Source organism: Hipposideros armiger, unplaced genomic scaffold (assembly GCF_001890085.2).
Source record: "Hipposideros armiger isolate ML-2016 unplaced genomic scaffold, ASM189008v1 scaffold_194, whole genome shotgun sequence".
NCBI classification, from domain to species: Eukaryota; Metazoa; Chordata; class Mammalia; order Chiroptera; family Hipposideridae; genus Hipposideros; species Hipposideros armiger.
In genome coordinates this window covers 2,323,522-2,335,384 of record NW_017731544.1, presented here as the reverse complement: position 1 = coordinate 2,335,384, position 11,863 = coordinate 2,323,522, and the positions used below count along the sequence as shown (strand labels likewise).

The 11,863-nt window shown below is 37.1% G+C and overlaps 1 protein-coding gene across 7 annotated transcripts in view; it reads left to right on the top strand.

Moving 5' to 3' along the window:
* The window catches only part of SLC38A1 (solute carrier family 38 member 1), a 67,026-nt gene that overhangs the window by 24,813 nt on the left and 30,350 nt on the right, over window positions 1-11,863 (top strand). For all 7 annotated transcript variants that reach the window (XM_019653080.1, XM_019653077.1, XM_019653079.1 and 4 more), the window contains one exon: window positions 342-457. In XM_019653080.1, coding sequence (XP_019508625.1) covers window positions 342-457 — 116 coding nt within the window. The remainder of the gene's footprint in view (window positions 1-341; window positions 458-11,863) is intronic.

Below are 11,863 nucleotides of genomic sequence, written 5' to 3'. Positions count from 1 at the left end.
CAGGTTGAGCTGTTGTTCAGCATCTTAGCTGTAGAGGGCAGTGTCACTGGCCCTCATATGTGGGATCCGAACCGGGGCCTTCTGGCATCCCAAGCCAGCTCTTAACCAAGTACCACTCAGCTGGCCTAGGGCAGATGTTTTTAATTCATGTAGTGTAGTACCAGGATGTTCCTCAGGTCCTATGTATTTTCTCTGGAACTCCATTAAAGAAAACTAGACCACTGAGGAAGGATTTCTTGAATTCAATTCTGTGTTGGTTCCTGAAAGTGCTTCAAAGGTTTTGGCGTGATGAATTTATTTGGGACTATTTGCTTAGTGTGGATGTTTGTCTCTCTGTTTAGATCCCAGGCACAACCTCCTTAGGTATGTCTGTCTTTAACCTAAGCAACGCCATCATGGGCAGCGGGATCTTGGGACTTGCCTTCGCCCTGGCGAACACCGGAATCCTGCTCTTTCTGTGAGTGTTAACAATTGCAGTACTCTCTATTTTTAAACTGTAGTTTCTCTATGTTTCTGTTTATGCACAGAAGAAATTGGAAATATTTCTAGTTTTTTGTTTCTTCTGTTTTTACTAACTTGGCTAAGTGAGCAGTACATACGTTTGTATTGTTTGTTTGAATGATTTTCCAAGATGCACCTAATGTTTGCAAGAAAGGGGAAGGAGGAAATCTTTTTATTAATCAAGAATACCAAAATAAGCATTTGTAAAAAAGGATTAAAAGATTTGAAAAATCTCAGCTAAATGGTTGAACTATTAAGAAGTGTTTAATCCAGCCAGTCACCTCTGTGGTATTTGGATTGCTATGGAATATGTACTGTATCTAAAAGTAATTACAAATTTGTTTGTAATAAATGTTCAAGAAGCATTGAAGTTTCTAGTATTTTAAAGATGAGAAATTAGCATGTACTTTTCCTCTGAGATTCAGTGAAATGAAAATGGGCAGTTTTCTTTTGAAATAAATTCATCTCAAACTGTTGAATGAGACATTCTGCCAGTGTATGGAGGGCTTATTTTCAGTTAGAACGAGATGAAGACAGATCATAGAATTTATACTAGGACAATTCTCACCCTCTCAAACGTCTAAGGAATATCAGTGGTGCTTTGCCTGATAAGGCAAGGAGGATATTCTCTTCCCCAGAATCGTGCTTTTTCACCCCTGACTGTACTCACTCTCCATTGGCCTTGCTCAGTACTCCTCACGGCCAGATCATTTTGATAGGAGCATCATATCCTTGGAAGCAGTGACTAAATGGCTATGAATCCTAAATGGTGTGCATTCCTTTAGAAAGACTCAGAAAACTGTGATGGAAGTGCATTGCATCCCATTCCATTACTTAGGGATCAGAAATGCCTGTCCACGCTACACCGTATTAGTCCAGAGTACTAGAGATTAGTAGCCTTACTTTTGTGTGTAAACTCACTAGAGGTGTCCTTCCTAGAATTAAACCAACTCTATAAAGGACACTGAATTCAATATCTTTTTTTCCTTATTGTTAGTCTAACTCAGTAAACCCGACTGCAGCTTCTTTTCTTTATTGCCCTGAGATCTTTCTATGTGGCCTTTCTGCTTATGTATATCTTGAGCCAAGTGTCAGGATTTAGGGTAAAATAACAGATTTGGACAAAATAATTTTATTGTGATTTTTTTTGTATGTGTGTAACTCTGAACCTCTGAAGACAACTTGTGTAGCTGCGCTTCTGAATTTTAGTGCATTGACATGAAACACCTGACTGCTAGTCCCAACTCCTTTTCTAAATACCTATGTAGTCTTAAAGCAAGTTACTTAGCCACTCTGAACTTCGATTGCCTGCTCTTTAACCAAGGAAATGGCACTAGAAAAATGTCAGAACCCTGCCAACCTCCAAAATCCTATGGTTCTGTGACTATTTTTCGTTATTCTAAAGCTGCAAATATGTTCTGTTCAGAAATGTTTTACATGGATTTCTTCTTCTTTTTTTTTTTTTTAGTTATTGTAATATGTCAAGTAGTTATATGGAAACATAGGGTAAAGAGTTAATTCTTTGATAATGATAACTATTCTTTTTGCTCTTACTTTGTGCCAGGTACCATTCAGTGTTTTATGCTGAATCCTTACAAGTCTATGAGATAGGTACTATTGCTAGTTTCTTGTTTCCCAGATAAGGGAACTGAGGCATAGAGAATATACTTTTATTTTGAAATCTCTGTCACCGTTGTGGGAATTCCCTTCACCTCTCTTCTCTGCTAGATTCCTTGTTTCCTGTATTCCATTTCTTCCTCTTTCTGTATTACTTCCTTGCTTTTGTTGCTTAAAAAGATGAATAAAAATAAAAGTGTTTAGGCTTTTATGTCTGAAAAAATTTTTATTCTACTTTTACCTTTAATTGGTAGTTTGGCTGGATATAGAAACTCTATATTGGAAATAATTTTCCTTCAGAATTTTGAAGGTATTGCTCCATTATTTTCTAGTTTTTTTTCTGTTGTGACGTCCTATATGCTTTTGATTCTGGATCTTTTATATATAGCCAGGGTTTTTGTTTTTGTGTTGCACTTTCTGGAAATTTGTCAAATCTCTTTATTCCCAATGTTCTGCAGTTTCGCAATGATGTGTCTTGATGTGGGTCTGTTTCATCCATCATGTCAGACAATTTGTGCATTCTTTTCTTTTAGAAATTCATGGTCTTCAGTTCTGGGACATTTTCTCACATTATTGTGTTAAAGAATTCCTTCCTTCTCTTTCTCTTTCCTCTCTTTCAGGAACTGTTACCAAGATTTTAGACCATGTGACTAGTCCACTGATTTTTTATTCTTTTTTAAAATTTTCATTTCTGTAATTTTCCACTGTACTTTCTGGGATATGGCCTCAAAATTTTCTCAACTCTTTACTGAATGTTTTACTTCTGTTATTATTTTTTATTTACAAGAGCTTTTAAAAATTTTTGAATGTTCCTTTTTTATATTATTTTGTTTTTGTTTTATAATTTCATTGTCTTCTGTGATGATTCTAATGATAGTTTTTCTCTGTTATGGAAAATTTTAAATATAAAGTGAAGATAATAGTATAAAAGATTCCCATCTTCCTTTTTTCCCATTGCCATGATTGTTTAGTCAGCCCCGTCATCCAGACTGCCTTAAAGCAAATCCCAGCTATCATATAATTTCATCCATAAATATTTCAGTATATTTCTCTAAAATATAATGACTGTTAAAACATAATCATAATAAGCCATAATATGCCATATCTAAAAAATTAACAATAGTTCCTTAATATCATCAAATATCCAACCAGTATTTAACTTGCTTTGATGATTTCATTTTTAAAAAACAATTGGATTGTGCAAGTCAATACTCAAATAAGTTCTACATAGTGCAATTGGTTGATATGTGTTTTATGTCTCTTTTAATCTGTAGATTCCCCTCATTTCTCTCTCCTTTTTTTCCATACAACTTATTTGTTGAAGTTACAGTGCCATTTGTCCTATAGGGTTTCCAACAATCTGAATTCTGACTGTGTCCCTGTGATCAAATTGACTTTTGTTTGTTTGTTTTAGACTCTGTCTTTCATTTTAGACTCTTTCCTTAAATGTCAGGTGGTCCTTCTTTGCTCTATTCAAGAATTTTGGGGGAGGGCAAAGTTAATTTGAGCCTGGTACACCTGAGTGGGGCTTATTGGCAATAGCGTCACTTGAGGTGCTGTTAATAGCTCTTTACTTGGGGAACCACCAGCGTCAGTTTCTCTTTGGCTATTCAGATCACCTGGAGATCTTCCAATCACTTGCCTGGAGGGTCTTGGCATTGCTACCATCTTTTTGGGAACCAAATGGAGGGAAAGTGTTGGGTAAATATCTCAGGGCGCATGTGTTCACCCAATCCTAGTTTTCATTACAGTACTCCTTCCCCCAAAAGTTGTACTGAATGCCTTATCCAGATACTTATATTTTATACTGTATAGAGAATGTATCTTCAGATATGTATCTTCTGCCAGGATGGGAGAGGAGCAATCACTCAGCTTTATGGAGTAGGTGAATGGTCTGAGGAATCTAGCTATTAATATTTCCTGAAAGAAGTTCAACAGAGCGTCTTTATTTTAACTCATCCTTTCCATTGTTCCATGCTTCCAGTAATGCCACCAGGGCCTTTTGGGAATTCTGTGGTATAAATTGGATTGGTCTTGGCTTTCTCCACTGCCAAGATTCAGCTCTGCTACTTGCCAGCTTCTGAAATTTTGTTATTGTTGTCTCCTCTCATGTTCTTACTATCCTAGCAGTAGTACGTCTTTAAAATAAAACCCCTCTACTGGAATATCAGGAGGGAGCAGGAGTAAATCCTTATATCCAATCTATGATCCCTGGAATTCAGGTGATTTTTAATTATACTGGTTCAGGGATAATTGATCTCTTATCTCATAACTCTTTAGTTTCTAACTGAAAGCAAAGAATTGGGTAAACTTGACTTTTATTGTTGCAGGAAGATTTCCCTTGGATAATTATATAGATCATTTGGTTATTTGCGAGATGCATGAATAGCAAGCACAACACAGGTAGTTGTATAAAACACAAACTTCTAAGTTTTGCACAAAAAGTAGAAGTCTTCTACCTCAGAACAAAGATCCACTCTGTGTTGTAAAACCAGCTGCTCCTACAGCTGCTCAAAGCCAAAAAGCAGTTGGCAGGATCGAGATATTTCATCTGGTACAGGGCCGGGTTCCAGACTCATACTGGCCAACATGGCGAAAGAGTCCAAGCCCGTCCAGGCTTCTTTAGAAAAGCAGCTGGGAAGGCTCCTCTGTGTCTCACTGAGGCTGTGTGCGGGCTCTTCACTGGGGACATCTGGAATCTTGCTGGGGTGATTTCTTTTTCTTGGATGAATTTGGGGCTCATTTTTTTTTTTACCTAACCACAATGGCTGTCATCCCTGCTTAACACACATCTGATTCAATTAGATTCAATGAATTCTGCCCTATTGTAAGAATGCTGTTGGGTTTTCTGTTTCCCTGAATTCTGAGGCCTTATAATTCCATCTGAAGAACAGGAAGTTCATGGTAGTGGGGAATCTGTTTAGAACTGTTCTGAAGGTATATGTTCTCAGTTGGAAACAAAATGGGGCTGCACCCTGAAGCAGCAATTCAGTAATGTGCTGAGGTACAAGTACCTTAGGGTCAAATGCACGTATTGAATTGAGTTTTCCTAAGAGTGGGGATCAAGGAAAGGGCAATGGGTGCTGAAGAAACCTCCTTCCACAGTAACTTCCTCTTCTATTGCTAATCTTTTTACCCAGCGTCCCCATAACTCTATCATAACAAAAGTAGGGATTGGCATGGAAGTAAATATTGGCATAGAATAATGGTGGGTTTTTTTTTTTTATTTTACGTTACTATCTCCCTTATCCCAGCCCAAAGTAGGAAAGTTTTGTATAAAAGGCATACATTTTATAGAAAATGAATCTCTTTAGAACATATCATCTCCTCATAATGCTAGGTAAATAAGAGGTTTATTACACTATACAGAATCTGATAAAGCAATAAATGCTTTATATTTTTCCATAACTTCTTAATATATTATTATTATATTTATTTTAATAATGTAGCCCTTAAGTTTAAATCCGTGAAGGAGAATGTAATTCATTACACTTGTGAGAGCTCAAAGAGATATTGTAGTTCATTGTAAACACCGAGTTTGTGAACAATCTGTTTGAAATGATAATTGTGAAATATTACCATCTATATAAATTAATAGTTTAAATTTTATTTTGGTTGATTATAATCCCAGACATTTTTAGGTCTTGTTTTCCATTTTCTATCTCACTTGGGTAGTATTTGTGAGAATAAAAAAGATAATGTATCTAAAAGCACACTTTGAAAAGTACCATACAAGAAGACATTTATTAGTTAGCATCAACCCCATAGGCTGCTATGTATGAGAAGTTAATTAGTGTGTGTGTGTGTGTGTGTGTGTGTGTGTGTGTGTGAAAGAGAGAGATGAAGAGAGCACCAGTAGTGCCTGATGCATAGTAACACTATATAGTAAATGTTTGTTAAAGTATTAATTAGGTACTCACTAAATAATGGTTAGCATTTACTGAACAGTAACTACACATATGCCATATTATCTCATTTAATCCTTACTAACAACACTATGAAGTATTAGCACCAATTTACAGATGAAGTAACTGAGGCTTGATAACGACTTAGAAAGTAGGAAAGCCATCTAGGCATTCTTGACTCTAGAACCCATGAGATCTAAAATACTACTTTCTTTTAGTCATGCCACTTTCAAAAACCACTTACATTTTTCACGTACATCATGAGAGAAATTTTATTCTTATCAATGGATACGTGCAAGTTAATACTTTTAGCTTTTAAATCCCCTTGTAAAATCAGTCAATATTCCTGAATTATTTTACTGCTGTTTCACCAAGAACCATCGCCTTTATTGTAATGAGACAAGTTTTGCAATATTGAGTGTACCCAATTATAGATCAGGGATAGTCACGTCCCTGGTCATGGCAAGTAAAATATATGCCTAAAGTATCTTGCAAAGCCAGTAAGCCTTCTGAACTGCTTCATATTTGTCATAACTATGCCTAACTTTGCTTCATGTGCTATGTAAGATTTCCTACTGCCTTTAGGAGCCCTTGAATTCCTTCTGAGGATTTAACTAAACTTTTTGTTTTTAAGAATTGAAAACCAAGTAATAGCAAAGTCAAATAATGCCAAGTCTATTATTAGGGAATTGGTTCAATAACTATAGTAGATCCATAAACTAGAATATTGCACTACTATTTAAAAGAGTAAAATAGACTTACAGGTACCAGTATGGAAAAATTTCCCAGGAACATTATTATATAAAAACAAACTGAATACTGGGTGGAAGTGAGCATGGAGGGAGACTGTGTATACCTGCATATACTGCACAGACTGTTTGCGGATGAGAGCACAAGACAACGGTTGACAGTGGTTACTTTTGGAGAGTTATATGGGATCTGGGGATAGAGTGGGAGTGGAACATGTATACTCTTTAAATTATCTTTACCATGTGCTTTTAGGGGAAGAAACTGTTGAAAAAATTGTTTTTTAAAGAACTTAAAACCAGTGCAATAAGACTTTTTGCTTTTCCTCTGACCTACAGAAAACTTGAGAAAAAAAATATTTTCAGTGTAGGTATTTAGACCTGGAGAGCTAGAATGAGAAACTGGTGCTGTGCCACCTGCTCTAAACTATACTTCCGACCTCTTCTCCCTTCAGGTTGCCCTCACCAGCCACACTTCACTTTCCTCTTTCCTCTGGAGGCCACCTAGCCCGTGCCTGTTGCCTCAGCCTTTCCACCACCCCAGTCCCATGCCATGGGGATGTGCTCACTCTCCCATGCACATCCCGATGGTCCTGTAAGGCTCAGGTCAGATGTCAGCTCCAAAAATGTTTCTCTGATTCTTCCTTCTCTTTTCAGTGTAATCTTTTTCTTTCTAATAGCAAGTATTACTTCCATTACTTAGTCATATATTTTACCTTTCCTATTGAACTTGGTGTCCTGCAAAGGCAGGATTAATGTTTAGTTCCTCCTTGCTCAATTCATCCCTCTCCCCACACAAGCTCTAGAATAGTGCTTGCATGTAGCTGACTCTCAAGAATGTCTCACCGAAATAAATGACTAAGAATTAGATTTTGCAAAACCAAAAGCAAGGCTTTGTGGCAAAGCAATGGCTCTCATCGTTGCTAAAAATGTATCAGAGGGAAAAAAATTAACTGAAAGGTTGAATTCACCCTCAAATTTTAAGTAGGTTGTGGAAATATGATAATAATAATCACCAGGTTACCGCAGTTACTTTCCTGGGAATGCCTCCTTTGTTTGAAAATTTAAAATAGTTCAGAGACCATTAAGAAATACTGTTTGAGGTTAGTATTACATTGCTGAAAGGGCATTTGTTGTTAAATCGCTACTTGCGGAAAGGATAGTAGTTATCATTGTCAGTTTACAACAACTACCTTCACTTTGTGGTGGATTGTTTGCTTCAGTTGTAGGTGTATATTCCCTCTCTCTCTCTCTCTCTCTCTCTCTCAATATTTACCTTTGTGGCCCATTTGTCATTATCCTACCACCAAAAAAAATGCAACATTGTGTTGTCTATAATTATAGTGTTCACAAACAAACCAGTAAATGGCCATGCCAGTAAGGGTAAATCTGAAAAATAAGGGTCTCTGTAAACTAAGATCAGATTACTAGGTGCCTTGTCTCTTTGAATTCAGTGTTTTATAATTGAAATGAAGTAAGGGATAGACAGAAATGGAATTAGAACTATAGACCCATCAATACATTGCCCTAAGTCCTGTTCATATATTATAGGTCTTTTTTGATCATTACTATTTGTGTTGCAAAAATGGGCTTCTCATTATCAGGAGGTTTGTGTTCTTAAATAACTGTGTCAGCATAGCTCTCTGAAGTTTCTAAGTCTTCTTCAGCAAATTCTGCTCAACAGGAGTGAGATTGCAGTGTACCTTTGTCAATACATGTTCTTGAACTGTCATAGCTTTATTACTATTTATATAGTAATATATATTCCAAAAATTTTGAATCACACCCACAAAGATAATTTTGCTGTTAGAGGTAACAGAGATGGCTTGTGTGATATTTCTTAAGGTATTCCTTGTAAATGTTAAGTTGTCTTCTCCGTGCACTCCTAAGCAGGCAGTTCTTTGCCTCCTAAGTAAAGACCAAATTGGATCTTGTGATATAAAAACAAAGAGGAAGAGGAAGTCAAGAAGGAAACCCTGCTCTTCCAGACGATCCTAGGAGGTTTATGGGTAGAGTTACATTCATCTCCTGTCTTGTCAATCAGTTATTTGTTTTTAAAATTCTTTGAGTTATAGTCACTGTTCCTTAGAAATGATCTGAAGGGAAAAATTGTCCTTCAGCTGGCAGCAAAAATCATGGGCATCAGAGCCTCTTGTTTGGGAATAATAATACTGGAAGGGGAGAAATGGCACATTCAGGCTTGCCAACATTTGAAATACATGTAAAAAGGACAGCGGCAGCGCCACTGAACTCTATTAAAATTCATTGGATTAAGAAGCTTTTCAGAAATAGGGAAACAGAAAAAGTGAATGTGCTCAAAATGAGTGCCTAGTTTATAAACAGAAAAAGTTTGCAAGCATATGAGATGAGTCCCACCATTGTTTTTAAAAAAAATTGAGCAGTATGCTTAGTTGGTGACTCATCTAAGATGTGTGTGATAAGGGGTTCCAAGAAGTCAGTTCTCTGGGCGCCAGAGAGGTATGCGTGTATGCCCGCGCGGGCGCATTTGCAAGAGAGTGACACGGAGCTCATGATGAGCTGCATCCGGTGTGGCGGTGCTACCCCAGGACAACAGCATGACCTCCATTTTGGAGCACTGAGATATTCTTAGTGTGCAAGAGGCAACCTAACTATATTAAGGTTTTAACAGTACCAATTCACCTTCCTGATGCATGGAATGCCTGTTCTGTTCACTTCTCTGGGGTATAGTAGGCCAGGAATGTATCAGCACAGCAGGTCAGTGTAGTCCAGAAGTTTGGTTAGCTTGAACTTTTATCACTCACGGAATTGTAGTTGGTTTGGTAGATTGGAAAACTGCCCCTGTCGGCCAGTTAGTTTTGCAGCCTCGTTTTGTATGGCTTGCTAGCTGAGAATGGCTTTTACTTTTTTAAAGAGTTAAAAAAAAAAAAAGGACGTTATAAAGTATGTATTGTTTCATAGGCTCTTTATCACAACCCTATTGGTGACCCTCATTTTATAGACAAAGAAAGATTCACAGAGGTTAAGTAATTTGCCCTGGTGGTGGGCAGGGCGAAGGGAGGGCAACAAGCCCATGGTGTATTCCTCTACACTCTCCCAGTCTCTCCTTAAATGTGCATCTTTACCATGGAAACAGAGTAGGAAAGTATGAATGAAGCCCTAAATCTAAATCCATCATTCTTAATGGGATGGAAGTCTAAAATACTCACCAAGTACAGCAGTTTCTTTGTTTAATGGTTATATGGAATTTCTCTGTCACCGAGGAGTTACATGTTTACAGTATAATAAAGGAAGCATCATTTTAAAAGGCAAGGATTTAGATTTGAGGAGAAGGGAAACCAGTTATCCTTCCTTGTGGAATGGAAGAGGAAGGAGGACATGTTAAGAGTTATAAATGGGAAACCCACAAAACTTACAGCTCTCTGCTAACGACCATAGGCAAAAACAGGAAGTGGTGGTGGCATATGGCTTTCTTCCTCACTGGTGTTACTTCCTCATTTTAACTCAGACCTCTTAAGTTTTTTAATCTCACAAAGTATCAACTAAACTGACAAATTCTATTTCTATCTGCATACCTCTTTTAAATACTTCTTTCTTTTTAGGATTTTATTAGATACTATCTGATTTGGTCATTAGCGATGCATATTTATTTCTCTAGACAAAACAAAATACCTAACCAACAGTGACGCTAGTTCAAGAGAAGCTTTGCACCAAAGAATTTAGATTTACCCACAAGGAAAAAATAGAGGGGGTTGTGCAAATAATTGATCCTCACCTGTTCCCTGCCTAGCCTTTTAAAACCATCCCTTTCATTCTCTAGTTCAATTTGTAAATATTACAAATAAACACATGCTACTAGATCCTAGTGTGCTGGTCCTCTGACCCTTAGAATGTTGAAATCTAATCAGGACTTAATGATTAAGAAGTCCACTTTGGGACTGAATAATTATATGTTTCTGTTCCTTTTCATAAGTATTTTGTGAGCTCTTTAAAATAAGGAGCATATTAATGCACTTGAGACTTAAACAAATGCAACCTCCCCCCACCCCGACCCCCACCCCCAAAAAAAGTTTGGAATGATAATAACATCATTTAAAAGGTTGTTTATATTTTTCATTTCAATACTTTTATTGTAAAATTAAGATAATCATTAAAGACCATTTTTAAAATGCATAAGATAAATAAAAGACAAAGAAATTATCTAGTCTCACTACTAAACCACAAGCTCTATTAACACTTTGATGTTAACAAGTTTTTTGTCTTTTGCTTAGGTCTTACTTTTTGCACTCTCATTCCTCTCTGTACATTTGCCTTTGGCAGACAATACAGCATGGTGGGTAAGGACTACCAGGGCTTGAGGGCTCTAATGCTATGTGACCTTAGACAAAATATTTATCCTCCCTGAACTTCAATTTCCTTATCTGTAGAATAGATAGTAATGGTGCTATTCCTAAGTGAAACATTTTAAAAAGTGTTTAGCATGGGCCTGACATAGTGAATACCCCTACATTTTTTTTTTTTTGGTAATGATCAATAAAATGTTTTATTGATTATATTGAATCCCCATTAAAGTAAATTAAAGCTCTAGGGAATGCATTTATATGTGAAATGTAATTTACAATTTTTTAAAATATTTAAAATTTTCACATGAATTAGGGACTCAGGACACCTATCCCTCTCTCCTCACTTTTAGACGTTTCATTCCACTTGAGCTCTCATTAAATAAATGATTCTTCCTTGGCATCGCCTTTCCTTTCCACGTAAGCTTCCCACCAGCAATGGCTTTTCTGGGCCAGGAACCACACTGCATCACACCACCTCAGCAATTACCCTCCAGACACCCTACTTCTGATCACAACCTCTTCTACTTCCCGGCTCCTGCCTTGGATATTCCCTCTGTACCTGCCCTTGAATGTCACTGAGAACCTCTGCTCAGTGTTCCTTCCCTGTCCAGCTTAGATGTCATGGTCCCTCACTTAAACCCCTCTCTTTCCTATACCCTAAATTCTCTTTCTCCACTGGCTCTCTGTCACACTAGCCTGGGAAACTCCTGAATCTGAGCTCTCTAACCCCACAGATGGATAACACTTTAAATTCTTGGTGTTTGTCCTCAGT